This window comes from Lathamus discolor, chromosome 4, assembly GCF_037157495.1.
Source record: "Lathamus discolor isolate bLatDis1 chromosome 4, bLatDis1.hap1, whole genome shotgun sequence".
In the NCBI taxonomy this organism is placed as follows: Eukaryota; Metazoa; Chordata; class Aves; order Psittaciformes; family Psittacidae; genus Lathamus; species Lathamus discolor.
The window spans coordinates 121,474,432-121,491,079 of NC_088887.1; the positions used below are offsets into that span (position 1 = coordinate 121,474,432).

The window sequence follows — 16,648 nt, forward strand, 5'->3', positions numbered from 1 at the left end:
TTGATGCTGTAGCATCAACTTCTAGATGGTTTTGGATGGATCTAAGGAAATACGGAGTAGACAATCTGTGTTCTGTTCTGGTTAAAAGGGTAGAAACTATACAAAGGAATAAATTAGTAGATGGAGTACAAAGATGTGACAAAACAGAGACAAATCAAGCTGGATTTAACATATGGAAGACATTGTTCACAGACTTTTGAAGTCTATTCTTTCAAAGGAGGCAAGCATACGGATGAGGTTGATTATTCTGCTTGGATTTCAAAAAAACTTTAAAATGATCCTTTACCAAAGTCTCTTAAAGAAATTATGTTCTCAGGAGGTAAGAGGACAGATCCTCCAATGAATTAACAGCTTGACAAGAAATGAAAATAAAGGATAGGGGAAAAAAGCACTTTTTCACTGTAGAACGAAGCTTTCAGTGAATTCCATCAAAAATATCTACTGGTGCCTATGTAATTCAAAATAGTCATAAATCATCTAAAAAAGAGGATAACAGAGAGCTGACAAGGTTTGATGGGGATATTGAGTTATCCACAATAGCAAAAATGGGCTTGTGTCATTTTACATGCTTTCAGGTACCCTTTCTCACCTGAGCTGCCTCTCTAGAAGAGAGTTACATACTGTCTTTCCTTAGCCCTCCTACATCAATGTCTCAGACACGCTAGGGCAAATAGAGGCATTTAGTTCTATCCATAGTGAAATTAAATGTTGATTAATATAAAGTAACAGGAACATAGTAATACAATCCTGACCACAGGTATACAACAATAGGCTTTAAATGCTCAATGACTACTCAAAAAATAGTTTCACATAGGTTTACTTTTTAATTTATAAGAAACACTGTTTTATTTCCTGAAGGTTTTGGGGGTTGGTTGGGGTTGGGTTTTTTCCTTGTTATACACACAGAGGGTGAAAATATTTACTTGCAATTAACCCTTTCAGGCCACTTTTAAAACTAACACAGATTTTGTTGGATGACTCAGATTTATATCTATGATATCAATGACTGGCAGCTGACAAATATCATCCTCAAAATTCAGCTTATTAAGAAGATGATACTGGTAGAAATTAATTCATTTTGACTCAAATGATCCTTTAAAACAAAACTTTATGTTGTTCTTTAACCTTCTCTTGACTAGAAGCATGAAGAATAAGACATGTAACTCAATGTCTGAATTTATTGAAGATGAGCCTTAAATGTGCCATGCTCCTTTATTTTATTTCCCATTAAATCATTTTAAGTTGTAGTATCATTCCTGCCCTCACTAATCTGAATTCACACTGACTCCATTAAATACATGATTTCACCCATTTTAATTCTACCACAAATAGGACCCTATAGGAACCACAGCCTTAATATTTTGTGGGCAGTTTTGTTGTCTTTTTAGTTGTTTGGGGTTTTTTCTTAATAGTTAGGTTAATTTGCTCCCAGAGAGCTGCCAATATCTCCATGGTTCTTACAAACACCTCCTTTTTCCCCTTTAACACCTGGATGGCTGTCAAGCAGTAAAACCCAACTGTTGATGCACCAACATGCAAGTTTCTTCACCACTCACTCATTCAGTAGCCATTTGCTTCTTACCCTTACCCATTCAAAAGCTTCTTATTTTCTACACCACATTCCTTATGCTGCCACTGTAGGTATTTCTGATTGACTGGTTCCAGTTCAATCCCGTGGCCCTTTCCCAGACATTTCCTGCTTCCCTAGAGCACATTCCAGAACCACCTCCTTTCTATTTTCTTTGCATCTCTTTCTCGGTCTTGACCATTGGCTGTCTGAGGGCATCTGTTTTGAATCAGCTATTTTTAACTCCAGCCAAATTAGCTTCCTGCCATTTCCTTTAGCCATGCTATCTCCCTTTTAGATACCTGTTACAAATATTCACTGTGATTCAGCTTTTCTCCAGTGGAACAGATTCAACGTATGCCACCTTTGGAGAGCTCCCAATTATACAGTGGCAGAAAAAATGTCCATATTAAAGTTCCAAGGATTTCTGACAGGTGAAATGAGCTAACTCATTTGCATTTATTTGTCAAAATTACTGGCTTCTCTTCAATCTTCCAATAGAAAAGATCAGTTTCAGAAGGGTGTGCTGTCAGATGTGAGCACTAAAGCACTACCATATTCTTTCTTTGATCTATCTGCATTAGTGATCACTAATTTGCTCCAGTCCACAGAGTAGCTAAATGATTTGAAGTAATTCAGAAAAATATTCAGCATAATGTACCATTTTTTGAGCTGTTTGTCAAAAGAGTCATTAAATCTCTCTTTCATCTCTAGGTGGCATTTGAATTTCCCACTAGAATTATTCAAGATCTGTTGTTCTTATGAAAAGTTCTACTTTAGTTTTGGGGGTTTGTTTTGCAGGGGGATTGACAAGGTATTTTGCAGGGAATCTTTGTTCTACAGTACCATATTATCATATTAATGCTTATGGCTTACCAAACTTGTGGCTTTTATATTTCACTGACATGCTGCCTTAGTCCTAACTTCTTGGTTATTAATGAAAATATAAAGCAAGTCTACATATAAGATAGTCCTGGAAGCAATGTCAGCATTCTACCGCAGCTCAATGTGCATCCATCTGGGCACAGACACTATTGGGGGTCTAAAAAGTCATGAACTAAGACCACACTCCAAGCCAATTAAGATGAACTTTTCTTTAAAACTTCAGGAGATAATGCAGCAACCTCTTAAAACCAGCAGGAGTTGGGGACCTAACTGCTCTTGAAGTTTTTGAAAGCCTATCTCTAAAAAAATATAAGCAGCAGCTAACAATTTAGTAATTCTATCAAAACAAGCAATTAAGTTTGTCTTGCATGATTTGTTCTCTATAAAAATCATGCTGTGTGTTTACTCAAACTTCGATTACCCTCTAGATTTTACTGATTTCATCTCCGGGTATTTATTCAATTATTTTATAAGGAATTGAAATCTAATTCAGGAGCCCTGCCAGTGACACCTAAATCCTTTCTCACAGCCATTCTGTCGAATAAAGAGATGATCAGTCAGTGTAAGACAGACTGTTTTTTCCAATGCAAATTACTATACTTAGAAAGGAGAAAATAACTGAGCTAGAGTTCAGTAAAATTCCATGTTAAGAGTTTGCTAAGCCTCATAAATTATTTTAAATTACCTAGCTTTTCTGTCTATTCTGCATTGACTTGGCTAAGCAATGCAGTCTAACTAATGTAGTTCCTCGCTCTTTCCTTCCACCTGCAAAGGTCCTGCAGTTTTGCACTGAACTGGTGGGTATTAGGTTCCATCACAACTTGGTTTCTTGCTGCTTACCGAGTTTGTAGTTGCAGGTGAAATGTGCTCCCAATTTTTGCATGTAATGCATCTCAAAAGAAAACCTAACAAATACATAGAGAAGAACGTGGCAACTTCAGTTCAAAAGCATTACCTCTGCCTATCATTTTCAGTGGAATCACTGATCTACTTTCCAGTGCCTCTCTGGGCTCCATTCTGAATAAAGTCACTACACTAGAGGGTTTCTGCTGGTTGTATTGTCATCAACTGCATATTGTCATCAACATTTCTGTCACACTACTGAGAAGAGCACAACGGAACTAGTTGCAGATCCACAAAGCATGGTGACAGTAAGAGCTGCCTGATCTGGCCTTTAGGTACTGGTTCCTGTAATGCAGCATGTTGGCTAGAAGCAGAAGGAAATTCCCTTAAGAAGAGAGGTAAAAGGATATTTCTGAAATTTCCTGTCTCCTACTGCAGGTGCCTGCCTGACCTACGCACCTAAAAGAGATTATGATAGATCAGCTAAAGCCCTTTAGCTGAAGTAGGTTGAACCCTACTCATACGCCTGAATTGCCCCTTTGGGTAGAGAAGATTGCTTCATTCTTTCCCATCAAAAGATGGATGGAGGATGAGACGCTGTTAGTATAATTGTATTTTTGTGAATGGTTTTGTTCAGAGTTCAGCACAAGCTTCATTCTGGAAGTCAAATCCCCATTTCCACCTTCCAGGAATGTGCTATGAACAATGGCAAGAAATAAGGTTTAGACAGAGGACGTCTCCATCCTACCTGAAAAACTTGGCCAAGCTGTACCAGGAGAAATGAAAAAAGCTTTAGCATAAAGGATGGGAAATGTATTTTTGAACACTCTGGTGCCTGAAATCTTGGAGATATCTAAGCAGGGAGGAAGAGAGGGACAGGAATAAGCATGTGTTTTAAGAATTGCCTACTTGGACTTGGAAACTTAAACTTTGTCTAAGCTTATGTGGATCCAGGGCTCTGTAGTCCTGTGACGCATCCCTGTCTGAGACTCGCAGTTAGTGTATTTCACAGTAGCTCTTCCTGTTTAGAGCATAGTGGCAAGAACAAATAGCTATTGGCTATTAGCCAGCCTTCCCAGTTTTGTGACAGTTTGGGTCTTCTGCCTCCTGTACAGAAAGGAAGATAAATCTGAGGCTTCTGGAGGTGTGACAGTATCTTTAGATAGTGATGAATAAACAAAAAATAAGAATAAAGATAGAAAGATTGCAGTAGTGAGCAACTGAATAAAAGACTGAATGAAAGGATGTGGAACATCTGTTAAAGAAACCAGCCTACATTCACTTTTCTATGCTTTTGAGCCACATTACTTTAAAACAAAGAAGTCTAAACCACCTTGAATATTGATAGCTTCAACCCGTGTCTATGACGCATAGATTCCTGAAACATTCTTGTTTCTAAAATGAGATTATAAAATATGCTATTAAGCCAGTGTTTTGGGTTTGCACCCAAAAATTGAACACCCAAAATAGCAAGTAGTTTTCTTACCTCTTTTCTTTCCCCTGCCGCCCTCAAAAAAAACCCATCCAAAAACTTGAAATTCTGGGGGTTCTGTAGTACAATAAAATATGTTTTTCATTAAGTTTCCTCAGTTTCAAGATAAAAAGTTTCTGACCATGACCTATGAAACTGCTGGCCTTACAAAATTAAACATGGAATCTGAAATCATATCACACTGTTATGCAGTACTGTACACATTAATAGATCTCAAAGACATTTAGGAAAGCAGCAAGTATTTGTATAGCTAGCTTGGCATAAACCAAGGGACAGACAGGGTGATTTTTCTTAGGGTGTTTTGAGAGAAAGCCAGAACTCAGAAGCTCCTTTGGAATAATTCCTAGATCCTTTATCCCAATCCCATTCTGCCTCAAATCAGCCATGCTGCTGTGCATTTTGTATAAATTCACCAGTAATAAGGGCTCAGAAATTAGCTGACAATTCCGTTAATTACCTATGAACCAGAACACAAAACAACTCACTCTCTCACAAAGCTGCAATGATTCTGTAGATTATCACAAAGTAAAATCAAAAAACAGTACCCAACCTCCATGTCCAAAATACCATTTGGAGGTGGTAAAATAATCAGATGTGAATGAACAAAGATGTCAAGCTTGGTTTGGTAAATAGACCATTTAATAAGCTCTTTTCTCTGGGCGTTTACTGCTTAACAGCAGTTAAGCACATCTAAGAACCTAATAAACATGCAGTACGCTTAACTACTACTGTGAATGCTATGAATCCACAAACCTAATTCAAATGTTTTCATTTTCAGAGGTGATAAACTGAGGAGACACTTCCACTTTCATTTCAAAATCGATTTTGCCATTGATTTCACTGAAACAAAAGGTCTTACACAAGGACATCCTGTTAATTGGAAAAGTAATACTGTGAAAAACTTCACAAGAAGAGCTCCACAACTTCATATCAGCCACAATGTAACAAATTATAGGCAAAAAGCAACAGAAAATAAATAAGAAAAGCATGAAAGATCTGCTCAAAGACATTTTTTATTGTAGAGGATGCTGAATTTCCATAGAACTGATGTTGCAGAAAGTTAGCAGCAATTTGAATTTCATGAAAGGCAGCTGAAAAAACTACTGTTAAATCACCCCTTAAATCTCTAACAACACTCTTCGTGCACATACCTAAAGCAGGAGAAAATGCATAGCTGATGAGAATATAATCAAGTAGAATAAGTCTTTATACTACACTAGAAAACTGATAAGTATATACCTGATAAGTAAAAAAGTCTTTACTGCAGTTAAGAATTGATAAAGTAAATCACAAGATTTTATTATCAAACCAGTTCTTTATTAAAAAAAAAAAAAAAAAAAAAACCACAACATTAACAGGATTCAAATTTTCAAGGTTCAATCACTTTTACCATCAAGAAAGAGAATGAGCAACCAAACCCTGCCCTGGTGCAAATCTAGATTTGCTTTACCATATCTGATAGTAGAATTTTGTCCTACTTATCTAATTCTTTTTTTAATGAGTTTCGGTCTACCAAAAGTAGCTGCCCATCCATAACCTCAAACTTGAGAAGCCTCTAAAGCAGGAAAGATATTCCAAGAGAGATATCACTCTGTACTTGACATCTTACCACACCCTGAACATCAGCAATGGACTTCTATAAGCTGCAGAGTGTTTTATGGGACTTTTGCTCTATCTGCTATCTTTAGGCCAACCTGTAGTTTTATGAACCATCCAAGGCTCAATCTCCCAATGCCAAATGTGACACAATTTGGCTGCTTAGCAGGGTGACGGGGAATGAGCTTAGAATCAAAGGCTACACTATGCAGAGATGCAACAGATCAGGATGTGCAATTCAGTTTTACAGTAAAGGGGCAAAACCAGGTATACTACAAACTCAGTGACTCACCTTTTTGCTGAGACTAGACTTTATATAGTGGCTTCTTGTATTTTGTTTCTGATCTTATCGTATTTATGCAGTACCAGAGACGAATAGAGGATCAAGGTAGAACTTAGTGAATCATTTCCAAGTTCTTGAGTTAGGTTTTCATGATAGTGTTTTCTGTAATAACAGATGATTGGGTTCAATCTCCTGAGGTTTATTTCCTGTCCTTCAATCCAGTATTGCCATTCTGCTACTGTCATATAATTATAAAAAGGCTAAGGTTGGACAAGATCATAAGATCATCCAGTTCCAACCCCCCTGCCATGGGCAGGGACACCTTCCACTAGACCAGCTTGCTCAAGGCTCTGTCCAGTCTGGCCTTGAACATTGCTAGGGATGGAGCATTCATCACTTCTTTGGGCAGCCTTTTCCAGTGCCTCACCACCCTCACAGTAAAGAACTTCTTCCTTATATCCAGCCTGAACTTGCCATGTTTTAGTTTAAATCCATCACCCCTTGACCTATCACTACAGTCCCTGATGAAGAGTCCCTCTCCAGCATCCCTATAGGCCCCCTTCAGGTACTGGAAGGCTGCTATGAGGTCTCCATGCAGCCTTCTCTTCTCCAGGCTGAACAGCCCCAACTTCCTCAGCCTGTCTTCATACGGGAGGTGCTCCAGTCCCCTGATCATCCTCGTGGCCTCCTCTGGACTTGTTCCAACAGCTCCATGTCATTTTTATGTTGAGGACACCAGAACTGCACACAATACTCCAAGTGAGGTCTCACGACATTTCAATATTTTTAGGTGGCTATCTAGTGTGAGAAATCACTGCTCTCACTTATGACTGTCTTCCACAATGATAAACAGTTTAAAATTAGTAAATGCTTATCCATACAGGAATATCCCTCTTTAAGTATCTCAGAAGTAAGGATATGACAGGGAAGAAACAAATGTGAGAGCTATTCTATGTGTGAAAAGAGAGCACCAACATAAGGAAGGCACTCCCTTACCCCTTCTTCCATCCCCAAAATAATTCAAGACCCAGCATTCCTTCAGGAAATTCCAGCCTGGTGACAGCAAAGGCAGTACCAGAGCAGTCAGACTGAGAGGCAGGTGGCACAGGAAAAAAGTGTAGAACTGAACACTAGGTTTAGATTAGCTGGAGACCGGGACAGAGAGTTATTTATGCAGCAGAGATTGCTACAACTGGGGTAAGTTTGAGAGCTGGTGCCAGAGGCATGAAGAAGGAGGTACTGAAGTGCCTGTATAAAAATACATATGCATAGTACATATTTATGGGAGGAAAAGCTTCAGCTTTCCTGTGGTTTTGCTTTTCCTTTAATTATACAGCATCCTATTTTAGATGTTTCCACCATACATTATAAACAATTCAGAGGAATACAGAATGCGTAGCCTTTAAACGTGGCTGCCCCTGAAAACTAGCCCTCAGCTGAGACAGTGATGGCAGCGCAGATTGCGGATCCAGTTGGTTGTCCCATTGCTCTACAGCTAGAGCACATAAACTGAAGGTAAATCTTCATTACTGCTCCCAACTGTAATAAGAAAATGTCCCAGACAGCAGAGAAATGCGAATTCCACAGGGAAGAGTAATTTCTATCCACCTTTGAAGAAGATTTTTATATTACTTTCTTCAGAAACACCTGAACAACACCTCCCTGACATAGAGGCTGCCCCAGTCCCAGGGCAGGATTCCCATGCTCATTTATTGTGGCATCTGTGTGATATCAACAGGGTCAAAGGGAGGTCCCCCAGGCACTACACAGGAGACATTCGGAACTTTTCAGGAATAAATCTTTGGAGAACACGTTCACTAAGACGGCTGTTCACAGATATTTGTGTGATAAAAAGAGACCATTAGGTTTCTATAGCCCTGTAAGTGCAAATGACATTATACAGTATGTATGTACTGAATGATGAACAGGACTTGAAATCTAAAAGTACAAATGAGAATGCCACTAACACATATGGTCTACTGCAGTTAAATTTTTATTCAAAGGATTAAGAAAAAAGATGGTTGGTATAATACTAGGTTATGTGAGATGCTGTTTGTCTTGGACTGTATCTGGATCCAATCCTGTATTCATGTGCATTTTGCCTGGAAGTCAATGGCAGCTCCACCTGTCTATGAAAGAATAGTTATAATAAACTGCTTGTTCAGCATAACCTAGAAGGAAAGTCTCACCGCTGAGTCTCTGATGTAGGTCACCACTTTGCCACAGAAATGTGTATCACTGAGAAAATCCTCTGGCATGAGATATACGTTCAGGTCAGACACTTGTATCAGAGCTGGTTGTCAGGGTCTCCTTCATCGTTAATCAAGACAAACATACCCTTCAATAGCCTGATTCATACTTGAAAGACCAGTCTAAAAGTGAACTGCACCTCAAAGGTGTTTATAGCTCTCCAATAACATAAACCTGGACAGATGAATTTCACCTTCAGCACCTCTGAAATAGAATCATAGAACCATAGAATAGTTAGAGTTGGAAAGGACCTTAATATCATCGAGTTCCAACCCCCCTGCCACGAGCAGGGACACCTCACACTAAACCATGTCACCCAAGGCTCTGTCCAAACTGGCCTTGAAGAACACACATCAAATGAACTGGATACATATGAAATACTGCTGAACAAGGCACAGTTCCTATCCTTTGGCTTCCACAACTGCTTCAGCCACATGTTTCTTCTATAGATTTTCACAGTGCCAAGCACAAAGAGTCTCTGCTAACATGCAGATTCCAGATAACATCGTGACATGAGCTACTGAACCATGAGTCACAGTTTTTCCCTTCCCCTTGAGCCCAGTTCACCTATTAGTTATGTACACACAATCTTTTTTAATTCATATGATGGACATCTTTGGTTTCCAAAAAAATAAAATAAAATAAAATCACTGCCTCGTTTTATGCTGTAGAAGAGAAAAACATTTAAAACAATTTAGCTCCTCTTACTGCAGAATGAAATACTATGCAGTCATAATAACCATATTTGCTGGTTACAGCAGGGTGTAAATAATGGCTGAAGCCAACTTTGTTCTTGTGTATATCACTATAAACTCTTAATGTCTGAATTGCCTGTGTTTGACTTTAGCACGGAATTTCACATGTCAGGAAAGCATGGCTTTTGGGTAACAACACCCCCAGGATATCTCCCTCAAGCTATGCATACGTTATCAGGAAGGCTCTACTCCAGTAATACTTTTCCTCTGGGAATAATAAATACTGTAGAAGTTGGATGTGCACACTGTTTTTAAACTGCAGTGACACTGCCAAAATTTGCCTGGCTAAATCAGTGCTTAAGCCAGAACTTTAATACAGTGTCCAGAAAAGCATTAGAACAGAATGGGTTTGTTTAAATGGTTTTTATTAGAATAGAATTAGGTTTTGTTTAAATTTTCGCTCGTAAGCCTCATGAGTTGCAATGATTTTAAGTAGTTAAATCTGTATTTGTTTCTCTATAAAAATTTGCCTTTAAGTAATTGCTGTCATAAAGATCAATACCAAGTTCCAGCTTAAAGAAAGTTTCAATAACCACACTGGAAAGATTTTGTTCTAAGTTACGCACTGCTACACTTCTGCTGTAGAAACTTTCTGGAGCTTTCCGTAAAACAAATAAAGCAATAAAGACAGCAAACATCCTATACGTAATGTGCGCTTAATGAGATTACTCATTGTAAGTAACTCAGGCAAAATGCTTCCTGATGACGATGTCAAGCGGCTATGTGGGTCAGCCTGCAGATAATGGTTTTGTACAGCTCAATGTTTATCAGACTGCTTTTTAAACAAATTATCACCTTTCCTTAAGGGTTTCTGAGCTTGTTTGGCAATCGTAAAACCACTCCCTTGTTTCCCAGGGATCACATGAACTGAAACAGGAGGAAGGTCCACATATGTCATAAATTAAGTCCCTATATTTCATTATCAAGGGTCTATTACCATTTTTTAAACTCTTCTTACCCCTTTTTCCATACTTTTTAATGAAATAGAGTAGTAAACAGCTTCTTTTGCCCTATTTCTCTCAATAGTTGCTCCTGAACCCTTCTGTTAACGCATTCTCTGCTAGTGTCTGCCTCTACCCAAGCATGAAGCATTTGCTGCCCTGCTGGGATGTGCTGTGGTTTGCTGCTAATCCAACGCTACCTTAGCCTAGCTGGAACTTTCCCTACTGAATCGGTAAATCAGATTACAGCAGAGATGCCACAACTCTTCAGCACCTCTAGCTGCAGCCAAAACCAATAGGAACAGCATGTATTTCCCCGGGGAAGCCTCGAGAGGGGTGGTGCAAATGAAAAGGAAGCATCTGACTGCTACCAAGGGGAAGGGAGATTTAAGCGGCTGTTGTATAAAGCAGCTTCATAGGCAATTGGTGATAGACTCAGCAGTGCGGTGTACAGACAACCAGTTTAAACAGTTAAAAGGTGGACAGAAAACTGCCTTGAGCAAAGAGAGGTACAGGGGACTTTGTAATGAAGATGATTTGCAGGAATACAGTGACCCAGCAGAAGCACGCATGGCATTAATTTAATACCACCTTTAACAATAAAGCTGAGGTTTAGCACTCAGAATTTTCCACTACCATCAGCGCCAAGGTGAAAGACAGAAGAACAGATCATCATGTTAATAGCTCAGTTTTCAAATGTTTCACGTTAGCCATAAAAAACACTCCCCACCACCCGGATTGTCTGTGGAATTTATTAGCCAGCAATGTTTTAATAGGAAAAGACTTGAAGCTTAGAGAGACAGACCCTGCAATAGGCACAAAGGCACTTTCTGGAGTGCAGCGCTATTCATTTATTTTATAGAGCACATCTACACAGGAGAGGAAGGGACATCGTTCCAAAGCACAAGGTCCCGGGAGAGGGACAAATCTAGGCAAACACAGCCATTTATTTGGTTTGTGTTTAAAAGAGCAAGATTGATTTTAGAAGCAATTGCTCCAGACTCATAGCCTTAAAACAAAGCAGAATATGCATGTTTCAACATATTTCTGCTTGGCTCCATTATGTAGAGCACAACCACCAGAATTAACATGCATTTCATCTTTCCAAGAGTATGAATTTCTTTAAAACAAGATATGTGGAGGGAGTTTGAATACAAAAGCCTTGATTAGTTTGAACCAGGAATGTTTACAGGTTAATTCCCAGATCAGGCTGAACTCCAGTACTATGCAGGGCATTGCTGCATTCCTGTCTCTCCAGTGTTCCAAATAAACTGCGGAAAGAGAAAGTCAGAGTAACTTTATCCTCTGTGCACTGATTTATCTCATGTAAATAGAGTAATAATATCCTGCACATGTATGCAGGTTCAAAGAGGTCTGACTTTTACTCTCCTTGTGTTACAGATAAAGGTAAATCGAGGGGCAAAAAGACTGAGGGCTCAGCTGCAAAGCAGGCTGGCAGCCAAAGCTTGTACTGAATCTCTACAGAATGTAGCACCTGTGTAAAGCTGCAGCCCATGAGCTATCACAGCTTATGTGGCTGCTGCATTTCCCTGCCAGGACCCTCACTCAGATTCTCCTACCCTTAAAATCACTGTCCCCTTCTTCACATCAAGGGGGCAGCTGATGCTGAATGAGGCTCCTTTGCCTTTTGTGCCCACACACCTTTTTCCACTCTCTCCTGCTGCTTCTCAGTGCCAGCTGACTCCCAAAAGGGGAACCTTTCTGTGGAAGGGGACTAGGAAAGTGGGACAAGGAGCTCTGCTGAGACTGCAGCAGGGAAAAACAGAGTGATCCTGTTGATGCTGCAGGGTGAGATAAGGTGAATGTTTACTCTGAATGCCAAAGTCAAGAAACTCTGTCAACATGGCTGGAAGAAAAGACAACCCCAAATGTTTTTGCAACAGAGGAATGGCCTCTGATGCTTCATTATCTTTGCATAATAGATCTAGCTAGCAAGCAACACTGGTGATAGGAAGGTTTAGTAAGCTAAAAAGCAGTACAGTGAACTCCTTTTGGAGTATTTGATAATCAAACACTACAAATCCTTCAGAAGACATGACTGAAAGTGCAAGTGCAGACAAAGCCACCCTTAGGTAATTCCCTTGATTAAAACCCTCAGACTTAAAATGAACCTAATTAAGGACACTGAACACATAGAAAAGCCATATTCACTTATGTCCTCTGTTGCAGATGGTGAGTTGCCAAACAGAATCGAGACTCTTAATTGCAAAAATCATCAGCAAATTCGAAAAGGGTGGTAAATTAGGGACTGCAAAAGTCAGACTGTTGCATAACAGCAACGCTGCTGTTGCATTAGATGGGAAAGATGCTCTCAAGAGAAGATACACTGCTTTTAATACAAAACTGCTAAAAAAGGAAAGAAAAACCTATTGTGAGTGACACAGATGGCAAAAATGATGAGCGAGGATACCCTTTCCATCGGGCTTATTTTCTTTCATTATTTGACATTACACCACCATTGAGCAGCACCCAAGTTCCCACAATGGTCACCTAATGGAGTTGTCACAACTGGCCAGATCTCTGCTTGTGTTTTTTTGTTTTGATCTTTCAATCCTTTCATAGCAGGTAATATGCTTTGATGCATCACTGGAAATTTTCATTTCATTAACCAGATTTCTATCAAAATGCTGACATTTCACAGATACTCTTCTCCAATAAAAGCAAGGCAGTTAAAAAAGCACTTTTGAAATCAGATGGTGAAAAACACTGACCATACAGAAGTTCATCTTTGATTTAATTTTCCCCAGCTGTCTGCATGAGTTCATCTCCCAAGAAATCTACTGAAGTATGGTGACAAAAAAAGCTTATACATGTCTGACACAGATCAGGTAGACAGAAAAATCTGTTTCGCTGCAAAGAAAATGGTTTGACAAAAAAGAAGCAGGAAGTATTTGGGAATTACAACTTATTTCTGGGGTAGTGCTGAGCTCCTTCACTCCATTCAACTTCTATAATCAAGCAAAATATAGATAGAAGCAAGCTCCAAGTAGGCAATCACCTCAAGGACCACATGCACTCTACAGTCAAAAAAAAAAGGAACTAAGTGAATGACTGAATTGTATTCTAACAATAAATTGGGCTTCTTTTCATAGACTCATAGAATGATTTGCATTGGAAAAGACCTATAAAGCTCACCAAGTTCCAACCCCCTGCCACAGGCAGGGACACCTTCCACCAGAGCAGGTTGCTCCAGCCCTGTCCAACCTGGCCTTCAACACTGCCAGGGATGGGGCAGCCACAGCTTCTAGCAGCTTGTGCCAGCGCCTCAGCACACTCACAGGGAAGAACTTCATAATATCTCAACTAAATCTCCCCTCTTTCACTTCAAAACCATTAGCTCTTCTCCTATTGCAACCAGCTCTATTAAAAAGTCTGTCTCCCATCTTTCTTATAAGTCCCCCTTAAGTACTAAAAGGCTGCAATAAGGTATCCCCAGAGCATCGTCTTCTCCAGGCTGAGCAAACCCAGCTCTCTCTGCCTGCCTCCACAGTAGAGGTGCTCCAGCTCTCGCAGCATCTTCATGGCCTCTGGACTCACTCCAACAGCTCCACGTCCTTACGTTGGGGGCCTCAGAGCTGCATCTTGGTGTCATCTGCAAATTGGCTGAGGGTACTTTCAATCCCACCGTCTATATTGCTGATTAAGTTATTGAGCAGTATTGGCCCCAGAACCAGTTTCCACTGTAACCGTTTAAAAATAACACTTCTTGGAATTACTCAGATCTTAGACCAGTTCTAGTGCTAACAAAAACAAAACTCAACCCTCAGTTTACCATCTTTTTGTGACAATACAGAACTTTGCAAGATAGCAGGTTTATACATATTAGCTATGCATGCACACATATCTGGTGTAACAAGAGACAAACTAAACAAAGAAAGAATACTAAAGCTAAATGCTTTTATTTTTGATGGTTTGAGAAACAAAAACCATGAAGAATACCCAAAGCATTTAAAGCCTCTATTTGAAGAGTCATGTCTTGATGTTAGTGGAAATCATTGAGTACAACTGTTCCCAACTTACTGCAAATACCCAGTACTTTTCCATTTCTCAAAGCACCATACTTGTGCTCATGCTGAAGCCCTCTCTGTATAAGAAAACAAACCAAAACAACACCACATCACAAAGTCAATACGAAGTCTTTGAGAATGGAAAATAGTAATTAAGAAGAATTACAAATTAGTTACTGGGCTAGATCCTCACCTGGTAAAAAAAATGCTTAGCTCAACTGATCAATCAATACTCTTAAGTGGGTCAATTTCAATACAGCTTAACAATGATATAATTAATTTTAACATATTGTAAGTACAACCAAAGACACAGGGTTTACTATCACTTGCAAGATAGTGAGAGACTGAGGGAGAGTGAAAACTTGAATTCATTTCACATTCATCTGCTCGTAAAAGGTGACAAGTTGATAGCTGTGGACCAACATCACGCTGTGGTTCAGAGCCAAAGAAAATGTCAACTAAACCCTGCCAATTTCTCAGCTGAGATAAATCATCCTAGCTCTATTAGTCAGCCCTCCAACTTCCAGCATCCAAGGATTTGGCTCTATCTATAAGGTGTGTTCAGACAAGATATTAATCAATGCAGTGTCAAGTTGACTGCAGTTTCTTTCTTCTCTTCAAATATTACTTTGTCTCTGATAGTTAAAAGCAAATCTCACTGAAGTCATCTAATTGGCAGGAGAAGGAAAGTATTTACAAAGGCTGTTCCCTATAAACCCAGCAGACTAAAGTTCACCCAGTGCCCGTCCCCTCCAAAGTTGTTTCTATCTAATTGGGCAAATTTTCCCAATTGTTAGTCCATAAAACACTTGGAATCACCAGTCTTTCCATCTTCCATTAGACTTTGGAAAAGAAAAGATATCTCCCCTTCCTTGTGTCACCACCTGCGCCTAGGGACAGCCTGGTACTTTGAACATCAGCTGCTTCTGGCAGACCCTGAAGAAGCTTATGAACGAATTCCCATAAACTGTGTCCATAACCAGGCAAAACAAGCAGGATTCCAGTCATCACACGCAGCTGGAGCCCAGAGTTATAGCAATCAACAGTAACCCCACACTCCTCTGAGCTGGACACAACAACAACCATAACATGCTTGACACTGATCCCCATTGCTCCATGTGGAACAAATTAAATTCCCAAAGAACTTCTGGAGAAACCCTGCTCAGCCACTACCCGACACTTCAACAGCTCAGGCTTCCCGAGGAGTTTGGTCTGGCCTTAGGACTCATTTCTGTTCTTTCTCAAATGCACTGAGTATGGAAACTTTACCCGACGGGGCTGCTCCAAACACAGAGACTTACCATTCAGTCTCTCAAATCTTTGTATTAAAAGGCTCAAACTTACGGTAGAGTGCTGAATGGGTATCCAGGCAGGTGTTTCAACTGAGCATTTGTGGGATGGGCATCTGCCATGGCTTTGCTGCAAATAAGTGAAAATGGCATTATACACAACACAGTATGCGCTGCAGTCGCTAGGCGCAATGGACTCCATTCCAGATGGAGCATCTAGGAGTATGCTAGTATCCCTTACACCTCAGAAAGTCATTTTCCACTGTCATGTAGGGAAAATATTCAGCAGTTTGCAGGATCAAAAAGGCTTCAACAGTTATCCATTAATTTTGCTTTGAAGTTCTCATTTATGTGGGTGAACATATCCTTCATCCACTCTGAACCCGAAGCATGTGCCATCTGGCTTTCCTCCACTCTGGAGCTTTTAGAGAATAACAGTGGAGCTTCAAATGGTAGAGGTCAGGGTTTTTTTTCCCATTTCATGATGGGCTGCATTTTTCCACTATGTTCTCCTAAAATCAGCGATAGCAGCAGCCTGAACCACGCCAGGGTTATTTTCCAGGAGGAGTTAGTCTGTCCCAAATTTTTAGTGTGTCTATCTTTGCCGAGCAGAACACTCTGCCTGATCCCCAGATTTGCCCCTGAAGGACATGGAGCAGGCATCCAAGATTCCTGCAGTTCTCTGAAACTGCAGAACCAAAAGAGTGAGGGGTTAATTT

The 16,648-nt window shown here is 39.9% G+C and overlaps 1 protein-coding gene across 3 annotated transcripts in view; it reads right to left on the bottom strand.

Annotated features, from left to right (window-relative positions):
- The window catches only part of DLG2 (discs large MAGUK scaffold protein 2), a 1,029,196-nt gene that overhangs the window by 838,401 nt on the left and 174,147 nt on the right, over nucleotides 1-16,648 (bottom strand). For all 3 annotated transcript variants that reach the window (XM_065678826.1, XM_065678819.1, XM_065678821.1), the window contains one exon: nucleotides 15,985-16,059. In XM_065678826.1, coding sequence (XP_065534898.1) covers nucleotides 15,985-16,059 — 75 coding nt within the window. The remainder of the gene's footprint in view (nucleotides 1-15,984; nucleotides 16,060-16,648) is intronic.